General features: G+C 37.7%; 1 protein-coding gene across 2 annotated transcripts in view; it reads left to right on the top strand.

Moving 5' to 3' along the window:
* The first annotated feature begins 4,298 nt into the window (after positions 1–4,298).
* The window catches only part of LOC139711654 (APOBEC1 complementation factor-like), a 39,775-nt gene continuing 31,588 nt past the window's right edge, over positions 4,299–12,485 (top strand). For both annotated transcript variants that reach the window (XM_071623515.1, XM_071623516.1), the window contains exon 1: positions 4,299–5,115. In XM_071623515.1, coding sequence (XP_071479616.1) covers positions 4,423–5,115 — 693 coding nt within the window. In that variant the 5' untranslated portion in view covers positions 4,299–4,422. The remainder of the gene's footprint in view (positions 5,116–12,485) is intronic.

The raw sequence follows: 12,485 nt of genomic DNA, 5'->3' as shown, positions 1-12,485 counted from the left end.
TACGGTTGGCGTACTCGGTTGTAAGTGGGAGAACTGAATTATTTACAGCTGTATTTCAAAACACAGAGTTAACACGAGTTGCTCTGTGTGTCGTTACGGTCTAGTCATGAGCTTGCAGACCTCTCGTTGATCGATATTTCCGAGAAATCGGAAGTGTTTCTAGCTCTATATACGCGGGGGGCCGTATCAAGAGTGAGACACGTCGTGTCAGGTGGTGACAGAATTTCATCGTCTTTGTACACCGCGATGCGGTAAAGTGGTTCCCACTAGTCTCCAAGGCAGGACAAGGTATACCAACGATCAAAGGCAGTTCTTGTCCTCAGGTGAAACAGATAAGTTCACATGAGGTCAGCTCGATCTACAGCAGTCTATGTGTGGGGTGGAGAGGGCGTTGCCTGTATCACTGATGATGTGTACTCTACAATGATACAGGCAAGACAATTGATGAGAAATGTGACGTATGTTGACAATAGCTCCTGCGATGGTATGATGTCGACAACATCAAAGTATTCACTAGAACTTATTCTGACACATGCATTGATGACATTGAAAACGATGTCCTTTGTTATCAGAGACTCCAACTCTCCCGCTTTCAACGGGAGATCTCCCGCTGAAAGCCCATTTTTGCAAAATCTCCTGTTCTTCCGCTTGAGATTTAATTTCTCCCGCTTGAAATGATTTCTTACTCTGTGTCATCGTATGTTGTATAAAATAAGCCTTAGATAGCACGAGATAACATCTAGGACCCTAGAGTTGGACCCCGGCAGCAAGGAACTTTGCGCTTCCAGGAGCGTCACCAGCTTTTTGTCAAGGGGGTCGCGTTTTGACACTAATGTAACGAGATTTTTTTGGACAAACGTTGGGTTGGAATATAGGAAACTCTCAATCCCTATATTATAGACGTTTACTATTTTTTGAGGGAAACCAAGCGGGGAAAGGGCACCGGCGTAGCTAGGATTTCATCTTGGGGGGGGGGGGGGTGTTAGTATGGGAGGGAGCGAGCAAGGCGGGGGGGGGGAGGAGGGTGTGGAAGTGCCTGTTGTCCCCCTGTACTATAAGTGTAATGTCTCTATATACAGGGGCGGATCCAGGAATTCCGTAAAGGGGGGTGCGCAAAAATCATTTCTGGTGCCACTTCCGGGTTTAATCAGCTATGACAAGAGGGGAAAAAAGGCTTACAGCGCAATTTTCTGGTGCCACTACAATCAAAATTTAGAGGGGGCCCAGGCGCCCCTTTCCTTTTTTCCTTTTTATTTCTTTTCTTTCAAGGCAAATTAAAGGGGGCGCGCACCCGGTTTTATACACCATATAAAAAAATTATTTTAAGACAGGATATTTATTTAATCACAGTCGTGATATATACGTACTTACTCTGCACATAACTTCAAATTCCACAGAATAATAATAGTCCCTATACTTATTTTGAGCATGATATTCGTCCACATGATATTCGTCTTCTTAGTCTGTCGACCAATTTTCCTTTCCATATAAATCAATACTGTGACATGCACTGTGAATCAAACGATATGATCGTAATCTCTCAACCAAAATACAAAATATATTTTAAATTTGATCACCGTACCACGGTATAGTGATTCATAAAAACAAAATAAGAATGAGAGAGAGAGAGAGAGAGAGAGAGAGACCTCGAGAGAACATAATTATCAAGTATCATACGTGGCACTCAAACTCTACAACTGAATCGACACTAATTTTATCATACAATCGAGGCGTATCTTCTATTCAATCGATGCATCAGATTTTAACAACAAACAATAAGAGACATGACAAACTGAAATAATGCTACTGGCGCTTGACAGCGTGCCGTACAAATTCCAAAAGCCTCTGGGATCAGTAAATATAAGGTTGATTATTAACTTTGCCCTGATATCAGTCTGGGAACGAACAAGATAAAAGAAATGCCCCCAAATACATTTTCACCTATCTGTATACACTTATTGCTTGCATATTTCAGCCAGTGTGCATACTGCATAATGCTATATGGTTGACATGAAGCTGGTCATTTTCTCTTAGAATATGAAAAAAGAAAGAAACGAAACATATTGTCCGCAGTGATGTGACATTGTTTGAATTTTATTTTTATTCATTTATTTTTTTTTTAAGAGCAAGCTTGTGGAAACTTGCGTGAGCCATTTTTCATGACATTCAGCCTTATTTTTTTTTCCAGAAAATGCAAGCAATAAACGACATGGAAAATGACAAATTCAGTATATTCAAATTGCAACAACATCAATGCTACGATTTCAACCAATTATACTCGGACGTGAAACTCAGTTGTTTTATTTTCGTTACCCGAATTGGGTTCAGGCTGATAAAAACCGTGAACTTATCCTGTGCTTTATCACAGAGTGTTAACAGACATTATAGTACAAGTATAATCACAGGCTGTGAGAACTTATAAAATTTAACACAGTCATGGGGTTGCCCACTTCTTCGGGTGCCGGATAAGGGGGCGTGTCCGACGCACTTTGGTTCCAGCAATCCAACAACACGCCACGTGCTCCTGATTCACATACCCGCTTCACATTCTTTGCTCGGCTTCCATAGTCTCCTAGTGATAAGGTTCTGTCGTAGTATTCTCGAGGTTTAAGCAGGGCTTTTCGAGTTAGTAAGTGCATAAAGCTCTTTTCGTTGGTTAGAGCGATGCAGAAAACAATATATCGACAAAAGCGTGGATCATCTCGTGGCGGGATATTGGCGGATGCCTTATACGCTCCGTTGTTAATGTTGTTGTTGTTTTTTTTGAAAGATTACTGTTACATTGCACGAAATGATACGAGACCATGTATTTACCAAGAAGTTGAGTTATATTATAGAATTTAAATCAAAATACAGCTTAAATGCTTGTTCAAATGTCTTTTCTTATAGTCATACTCCGGGCCCCAGCACCAGACCAAAAAAAAAAAAAAAAAAAAATAATAATAATAATAAAATAAATACATCACGTGATGTATCCCAATCCATGAGTATCAGAGGTTGAAACAAATCGTATGCTTTTCATTTTGATTATTTGATTATTGTCATTGTGACTTTCTTTCAGTGAAATCATTTTTCAATAATCGACCCAGAGACACCAAACACTTGCAATTCGAGCTAATCATTCAAGGTTTTCTTATTCTTCTTATAAAGTGAGATTTTGTTCTCGTTGAGACCGTGTGAGCATTTGTGATGAAGCACATTTGTTTTATAGTAAATCGATGATCCAAAGATATCTTAAATCATTCACCGCACGCACGTCAGTGCAAATCATTTCCTATCGGTTTTGTTGTTGTTGTTTCGAAAGAACATTGAATTGGTTCCATCATGTTGCCCGAAAATACACTGTCTTAATGTCAGCGTGACAAGAAAGTCATAATTATTCCGAAGGATGGTCTACAATGGATTGAGTCACAGAAATTGATGTTTGTTAAAAGTGGATCCCTGTATGTATACAAACAAGACAAACCGTTTGTTATGATAAATATGACATGGGCAATTTTATGTAAAAAAAGATTTAGAAATATCATATTAATATCGTCCGTCGCACAGCCATTTGGTATGGGCGTGTTTCTAAATAAAATTTCAAGCTGTTTTGACCAAACAGCAAAGATAAATTCCCCAGACATATTAGTTCAAACACTGTATATCTATAGTTGTCTCTGTTTACATAACTATTTTTTTTCAACAAATGGACCTCGAAATAGTTTAGTGAAATATAGTAATGTGAGTCATAAAAGAGAGCAGAAAAATGAAGACCACACGAGAAAAGACAGAGACAATACAGACGAAAAAATAATCAACCTATCATTGTTTGACCTGAATTTTTGTTGGAAATGTGGAATGTTCCCAAAAGATCATGATACAATGTGCCTTCAAAGTATACTAATACTCAAGTGTTTCCACATGGTAGACTCCTTTTATGCGGGCCTCTTACTATTTAGAGCCAGGTGATTCTCATATACCCTGTCAGATATAGATCTCATGAGGTGTGCATTCAAATCTGCTAATCTGTTTCTTTCGACGTTTAAGAAGAAAAAGAAAGAAAGGGGAATGATGGCAAATACGAAGGGAAAAGAAGAGTGAAGAGTAAAGAAACGCTTCGAGTTTGTTTGCAAAATTATCGCAAAACTGGCATCGGCAAATTAGCATGCCCCCATCGAGTTCGCGTATCTCAGCTCAGAAGGCCATCATAGGCCATGCCAGGCGACCAGTGTTGTGCGCCTGCGCAGTCATTGATTATTGATTGTTCGTCGTCGCGATACCGCGCACCGCCCCTTTTATGTGGGCATCCAATCTTGAGTAAAAGAGCCTCGCAGATCATCAGCTAGGATCATTCAGATTCAGTCCTAATCACGCGGACTGGGAGATTAATCAATTTATTAAATTTATATCGAATGATTGTAGGATTGAAGTAGACTGAAAATGGAAGGTTCTCCAATTAAGTCCAACCCCGAGGGAATTTCCGGTGCCCGGAATGAAGCCGCTCTCCTCTCTTTGATGGAGCGCACCGGCTACCACATTGTTCAAGAGAATGGACAACGAAAATTCGGTGGACCGCCTCCGGGTTGGGAAGGCCAACAGCCCAGCCGCGGCTGCGAGGTGTTCGTGGGGAAAATCCCGCGAGATCTGTTCGAAGATGAGCTTGTTCCTGTCTTCATGAAGATTGGAAAAATCTATGAATTGCGGTTGATGATGGACTTCAGTGGCAGTAACCGTGGATATGCCTTCGTGATGTACACAAGCAGAGAAGACGCAAAGAAAGCCGTGAAACAACTGAACAATTATGAAATCAGGAAAGGGCGTTATCTCGGTGTTTGTCCATCGGTGGACAACTGCCGCCTGTTTGTTGGGGGTATTCCCAAGAACAAGAAACGAGAAGAAATTCTCGCTGAAATGGCAAAAGTCACGGAGCAAGTCGTGGATGTCATCGTTTATCCCTCCATCAATGACAAGACAAAGAATCGTGGTTTCGCCTTCGTTGAGTACGAAAACCATCGGGCTGCTGCAATGGCAAGACGCAAGCTTATCCCTGGTCGAATCCAGCTTTGGGGTCATCAAATCATGGTGGACTGGGCCGAGCCGGAGCAAGAAGTTGATGAAGATGTTATGCGAGCAGTAAGTACTTTTTCTTTGCTTTTTGAATATAAAGGGTCAGCATTATTTGAGTAACGTTAATTGTTAATCGCTAATATAAACCTCAACTCTTGACCATAGGCTACTGCACTTGCCTATCGTCCGACGTTAGGTCTATTTCTAACATGGTTACAGAGTTTTTCTAAGGTAGAAAAATGTGTCTCTACATTTTTGGTCTTAAATGTAAACGACCGTTGAAATAGACATCAAGAATTTACTTCGGATCTAACGTTAGATGCAAATGTTAAACCTACTTTTTACGCCTACTTTCTAGGGCTATGCCCAAGACGTAAGTAGCTAGAAGATAGATTATCTAACTGTTTTAGTGTTAGGTCTATTCTTTTGTGACGGAGAATGTTATTCTACTACTAGCTAACCTAGCAGCCATATGGCCTAAGCCCTAACCGTTAGCGTTAGATTCTATTTCTATAAAACAGGCATTAATTCTCCAACTTGCGCAACACAGAAGAACTCAATATGGGACATGCACTGTGTTGATGTGAATGATATCCAATAATGTGAGCAGTGTACCGTAGGATCAGACCTCGACTTCTATTCTCAATTCTAATCTGACTGTTATGTGTTGGACTGGAGCTGAATACTCATACCATGATACCGCGATAGATGAATTGACATTCGACGTTTTAATACTATCAGCAAGATTTGGGGTCTTTAATGTAACATTGTTGGAACCTAGTAACTGAAGATATTCTTCATTGATTCATGAAAAAATAACTGCACCCCCATTCAAGAAGAAGGATATTATTTGAAGCTTTTGATTTTACGTTGAATCTTTTTTGTGTTCTAGTTTTAATCATGTTTGATTAACTTCTTTTCTATGCCCTCGAACTGTTGGACCCCCAACAAAATGCACAGCAACCAAACTGCGCGACGCGTTTGCCGTCTGCTGACAAACCGTAGTCCGATCCGTAATTTAGTTCACACAACGGGCGCCGTGGCCGCGGGCTGGCTGCCGTTTAGCCAATGCCAAACCAGACGGCGGAACTCGCTGTATGTCAGTGCTAGCTTGCGTGGTGGAGGCGAGCGGTTTATCTCGAAGCCGCTACATTCGCTGAGTTTACGACCGATTTTACCATCGAGCAAAACTTTGTTAAACAAGCATGGCGTTTCGTTAAACAAAACGCATTCTGCATTGGCCAATCTTCTATATTTGCTCTTGGTCATTTCCACACTCTTGTTCATCACTCGGAACTCTATCAACAACGCTAACTTGATTGTTCCGTTTCGTTCAAACACATGGTACACGTGCGGTTTTTGCCTTTTAACGTTAGGGTTTTACCCGCAGGCTGTACCGGCGGGTTTTGTTAGCAAAACACATGCGTTTAAACTGCCATTGTGAGCACCTATTGTGTGGCTTCGTGATAATCGCGTGGACAATTTTGACTCGACTTCAGAATTCTTCTAGGCTAATCTAGTGGTTTGGGGTTTCTTGTACACTCTGGTTCTTAGAAAAAAAATATCAATTTGGATTAAAATTATTAAAACAGTAGAAAACAATTTTATAAAGTGGCTCTATGTAACCAGTTGAGTTAACATAATACCAGTTGATATCTGATTGTCAACACAAGAGAGGTACAATGTACTAGTATATACAGTAGATGACAGTCTTGTGTCCTTCAGTATGGAAATCCCAGTGTTCAGTGCTTTCTTTACTTAATTATTGTGTTTCATTTTATTCAGGCAGTGAAATTTTGAGTGTGAGAAATTACATTGAGGCAGACCTCAGTTTCTATCAAAATGCTTGTGAAATTAGATGTTATCTTGTAGTTACTGTAGGCTTGGTTGATTGACATGCTAGCACATGATACACAGGAGAGCTTTCATAGTTTGTTATTGTTTTTTTTTTCACTAGATCTACTTACCAATTGTGTTAAAGACTAAATTAAGACATAAATTTGATTGTGAGACTGCACACCTACTGCACATAATTTATTCATGATCTACATTGCTATGCAAAGATTCTTTTGGATAATTCATTTGTATGAGATATTAATTCATCATTTGGTGAATTTAATGCGACAGATATCATATCAAAGTCATTTCAGTGGAAATATGTAACGCACTCGTAACTTTGAGGACGTTACACCATTTGAGAAGGGATCAGCTTTAGTACATTGTACATCACATCTTTTTTACTGTGTTTGAAGTTTCAAGGAAGTTTGTGTGTGTGCCTCCTTTCCTGATAGACACATTGTGGGAGTAACAGTAAGACAGGCAAAAAAAAAAATGTTTTCTGTACAGTTAATAATTTGTAATGTTATTTGTTGTGGGCTTTTCATTCTATGAAATATAACATGTAGCTATATCAACAATCACTTTCATTTCCCTTGTCTTTACTTTGTTCATGATCATCAGCAGATCCTTGATATAAATATTTCTCATTTTTGTTGTCAAATTATGAACAATTTGAAGGTAGAAATATCAATGCAAACATTTCATCAAATGAAATATGTAACAAAATACAAAATCTGTAATAAGCAGTTATGTTGTTGCCTTGTATATTTCTTCCTTGTATACAATCAGTAGATATGTACTTAAAATTTCCTAATTCAGGAGATATAATATTTGTATTTTGCACAACCATCTTGGGAACAAGTAGTTGGACAGATGAATTTGTTCAGCAGCAATTTGTAAACCCTTCAGATGGGGTTTACAGTAGGATTTACATGTGTGAAGCATCTAATTCAGTTTTCTTTGGTTTGTTTACATTTTGAAACTCACAGAGTCAATGACTGTACTTGCTGATTATTATAATCAGGATCATGAGTGAGTGCATGATGTGTGTCCAGCAGGATTACTGTGAGAGGCAACCCTGTGCAGGGGTTCAATTTAAGTGCAGTGAAATATTCACGCTCTAATTCCTCTGGAACCAATACACTGGGCATCTAACAATAGAGGTTGTAGTGATCCATTGTACATGTAATAAAATCTAGGTTACTGGTGCTAAGTCATAATTGACTCATGCTCACCACCAAGTCCATCTGAAATTGGTGCAGATTTATTTAGAGTGTTAAATGTAGCTATTAATTGACAATGTTTCATATTTGGGTTATTTAAACAGAGGTCATGCTTAAGAGATGTAAGTTGAATTGACTTTAATACTTAAAAGGTACGTATGTAGTTGTATAGGTAATGTGCATGAGCTTCCGTGCAGAACTCTAAAGCTAAAGCAGCAGATGCTGATTTTACTACCGGCATGTGTGTGCATACTGGTAGTCATGTCTGTGTGTGTGTGTGTGTGGGGGGGGGGGGGGGGGGGGGACTGTACGTGATGCTTGTATAAATTTTAACCTATATAACCATATGAGATTCTGCAATCCCCATAAACTTTGTACAGGGATCTCCAAGTACCTTAAGGCAGTGGGTTAAGCAAAAGACTTCAGGGGAAGATTGAGTTACTGAATTTTATCACTACCTCTCTGAATGATATGTATGAGATATTGATTCATCATTTGGTGAATTTCTAAACTTACAAATGGCGACATGCGACAGATATATCGAGTCATTTCAGTGGAAATATGTAACACGCGTACAAACTGTTGGATCATTCCTAATGTGTTCTTGTAATATTCGTCTCTCTTCTTTGCAAGTTATAGAGTGTCATACCACTCCATATTCAAGTGTACTGGGAGAAGTTTGATCATAAAGTGACATAAGAAAATAGGGAAATTGTGCATTTTCACATATTTTCAGAGAACATGCAGTTATATTGTCTGCAATCATTCCACAGAAATTAGATCAGTGATGATGAAATGATCTCAATTCATATAAAAATAATTAAACATATACAAATTCTTCTCTGAAAAGTCATTATGTTCTTGGAATTACACCACAAGATTTGATAAGAAGGACTATTCATTTATAAAGGAAATTAGGTGAATTCTTGTGTGTAGATCAGGAAACTTGTGGCTGTGAGAAAACATGATTGACATACTGTAGTCCTATCCAATTTGCATACAAAATGTTCACAACTTGTAGTACTGTTCCAGGAAAACATGAAATAGTAGAAATTATTCCATGACATGTCAGTTTGATGATTTTTTTTTCTGATATACATCCGTATCGATGTTCTTTGAATATTGTGAATTCAATTTAGATTTCAAGACAGAGTTACAGTATCATGTTGTATACATGTAGGTTTCCCTTCTTCAAACACAGCCGATATGGAGAATATTACAGCAGGATATGATTGGTCCACCTACAAACCAGGAGGCTACAGTGTATTTTGTTTGAAACTTGAATCATATATGTAGCTAGCTATGAGCCTAGCTGATTAGTACCCTACATGTACTTAAGTATAGTTATGAATCATCAACCATCCATTAGTGGAAAATGAAAATTGTTCACGACACACTTTAATCAAAATGTCATGAACAATGTAATTGTGCTTGGGATGTTATTATTTCACTGAATTGCCTTTGTCAGACTACATGTACATAGAAAAATCCAAATGATAGGAAAAATTGTGAATCAAATAACTAGATTTCTTTTAATATAATTATATTCATGCAAGGAGAATATCATGCAAATTATTCTATGCCTTTCTCGGTATTGTGAACAATCTTGAACCCATTTTTCCGTTGTATGCTTTAATTTTTGTGTATAGACTTGTCACCACACACACTCAGAATGCCTAACCTGTGAGATTATACAATCAAGTGAAAAAGTCATTGGTGAGATGCACACTGCATGCTACAAAGTGTATGAGTTGGATCAGTGTGGAAATCATCTGTACACAGTACATGTGATATAAAATGTAAGTGTAATTTGATTGGAAAAATACAAGCATTGTATTGATGTATGCACACAGCTCTAAGAATAATTGTGCAGATTTAGTGTAGACCAGATATCCAGTGATTGATCAATTTCTTTTCAAGGTATTGTTCTCTTTCATTGCTGATTTTGTGCAAAGTTCTTTCATTGGGCTTTTAAGAAAAGATGCATTTCTTAATCAGGTTTAAGTCAGAAGACAAACTGAGAGGCTAGATCTCAAGACTGACTCCTATTTCAAACAAAATGCAGGGTTCTTACCACCCAAGGAAAGCTGTAAAGATCAAATGCAAACAGAGAACCCCTATTGTTGAGGCTTGGTAAGTAGGCAAACATGTATTGGCTGCAGTTAGAAGGATGAGTTATGTATGGGTGCTAACGTGTCGTTGGATAACAATTAGCCAGAGACACACTGAATAAGGGAGTGAAAATGCTGACTGTATAATACAATGCAATGTCCTACAGCATGCCTGTGTAGAGTCTAGTATCATCTAGGTCACTACTCAAATCATTGCTTGTAATGGAAAAAAAAATGATATTGGCTAGAATTTTATCCATTCTGTTATGAATTTGAGGGCAATTCTAAAGTTCCGACTTGTGTATAATGCAGTTTTCTTTTTTTTCCCCTATCAACTCAATTATGAGCCATATTTACTGTGTTCATTTTAGAACATGGAGTTCCTTTCTTTCACTGTGATTTTCCTCTTTTTTTCTAAAGGTACAAGCAGTGATCATTGGTGAATTAATTTCACTCACATTGAATATCTGTGACAGTGTCACTGAGGAGAGTTACAACACAGCTCTATATCAGGTTCTCCTAAGATCAGAGAATTCTTTGTAACCATTCACTTTAATAAAGCTATCATTTTAAATCACTGTTGTAAAGTTTATAGCATATATTCAATACATATGCTTGATTTCACCATTACTTTTAAACATTAATGCTTATTCACATCTCATGACATGATTGAGATGAAAGCAAGTATCAGTAGTGCCATTGCCTAGCAGTACATGTATTTCAGTGAATCAACATACACTGTAGTGTTTTATTTCTAAAATCAGTAATGCAGGCATGCTGTCTACAAAGCACCATCGACTGTGAGTACAACTCTGTATGTTGTATGGCACCTTTTAGAAAGATGCACAATGGATTCAATTTAAAACTGAGCATCATTATGAGAAGTCAATCCTTATGAAGAACAAACCAGTCAGGTATATCAGCTCAAGGAATTGTAGTGTGTGGTTTACATTGTCTACTTGATGAAGCAGCTTACATTGTATCCTCCAGAATGACCACAATTAACTATTAACATGGCTTTAGGGAACCACACAGACCTGAGCTCTTGATCAAGTAGCAACTAGGCACCTTGCATGTTTTTTTCTTCTTGTTTGTTTGCTTTTTTTTTTTCTATTCCAAATTTGTTAGGTATCTACATCTGTAATCTGTTATGGACATGAGTAGTTGTAAACCTTCTCAATTAACATACAGTACACTATTAACATCTATGGGAAGTTTGTGAACACTAGAAATGTCCCAAGAAATCCCATGTTCTATATTAACTTGCTTCTTCACAAAGTCATACCAAAATGGGGAAAACCATTCATAAGTTTAATTTTTTTAATATTTCAAACAACATCAACAGTAATAACAAACTATTTCATTAAAAAAACCCAGTAAGATCATTTTAAACCTTACTTCATTTTCTGCTTTTCGTGAAACCTGTTTGATGTCAGACTAATCAGTCAAAATTGCCTTGCCCCAGATCTGAAAAAAGAAAAGGTTCAAAATTAATGTCATCATGAGAGGGAGACTTTCCTGAAAAGAAGTTCATCATGAAAGTTTGTATTTTGTGTGTATATATTTGAAATCTCCTACAGCCCAGTGTGAGACAAGTCAGAGCTTCTGGTAGTATAACCAATATTTGAATAGCCACTTAGAGTTAATCATAAACTATTATCTGCTACAATCTTAATTGTTCAGAGCTCAATAGGAGCTGGTCAGGCAGTTTACACTTGTCACTACTCTTCAAACTTTTGATAACCCTTCTGTAATGAAGTTGAGCACACTTTGTAAAGATGAAATCACTGCTGTGAGGTTAGCTAAAAAGGTGTTTTTCAGCGCTCTTATAATGTCAAAATCAACTTTGGGATTTGGCCATAAGATGAATATTAACTAATTTAAAATTTGAAATGTTTCTATACCTGGTTAGAATGAAGTTGAAAGTAAGAGAATATTAAGCACAGGGATTGAGGGTTGAGGTGTGAATTTTCTTCAATTTGTCTCTGCAAATGAAATAAAAAACGAATTTGTTACTGCCATCTTCCAGGTAATCATGGAGCCTCTAGTTCATTTTTATTACTCTTCGAGACTTAAAAAAAAAAGAAGAAGAAAACTGTCTAGTGCTTTGTAATGCTTTTCAAGAAAATGAAGACATCCATAAAATTGTGTGATATGCAAATTTTTAACAAGATTCAGCAAAAGTGAGAAAGGTTTTGCAGAAATATTAAGTCACATCATGGGTCACTTATCACCTTACTCAAAGCCAGAAAAAAAAATCCTG

This window comes from Diadema antillarum, unplaced genomic scaffold (assembly GCF_040938485.1).
Source record: "Diadema antillarum isolate AM-2024a unplaced genomic scaffold, OU_Dant_1.0 seq00001680_RagTag, whole genome shotgun sequence".
NCBI lineage: Eukaryota > Metazoa > Echinodermata > Echinoidea > Diadematoida > Diadematidae > Diadema > Diadema antillarum.
This window is presented reverse-complemented; position numbering and strand designations above follow the sequence as displayed.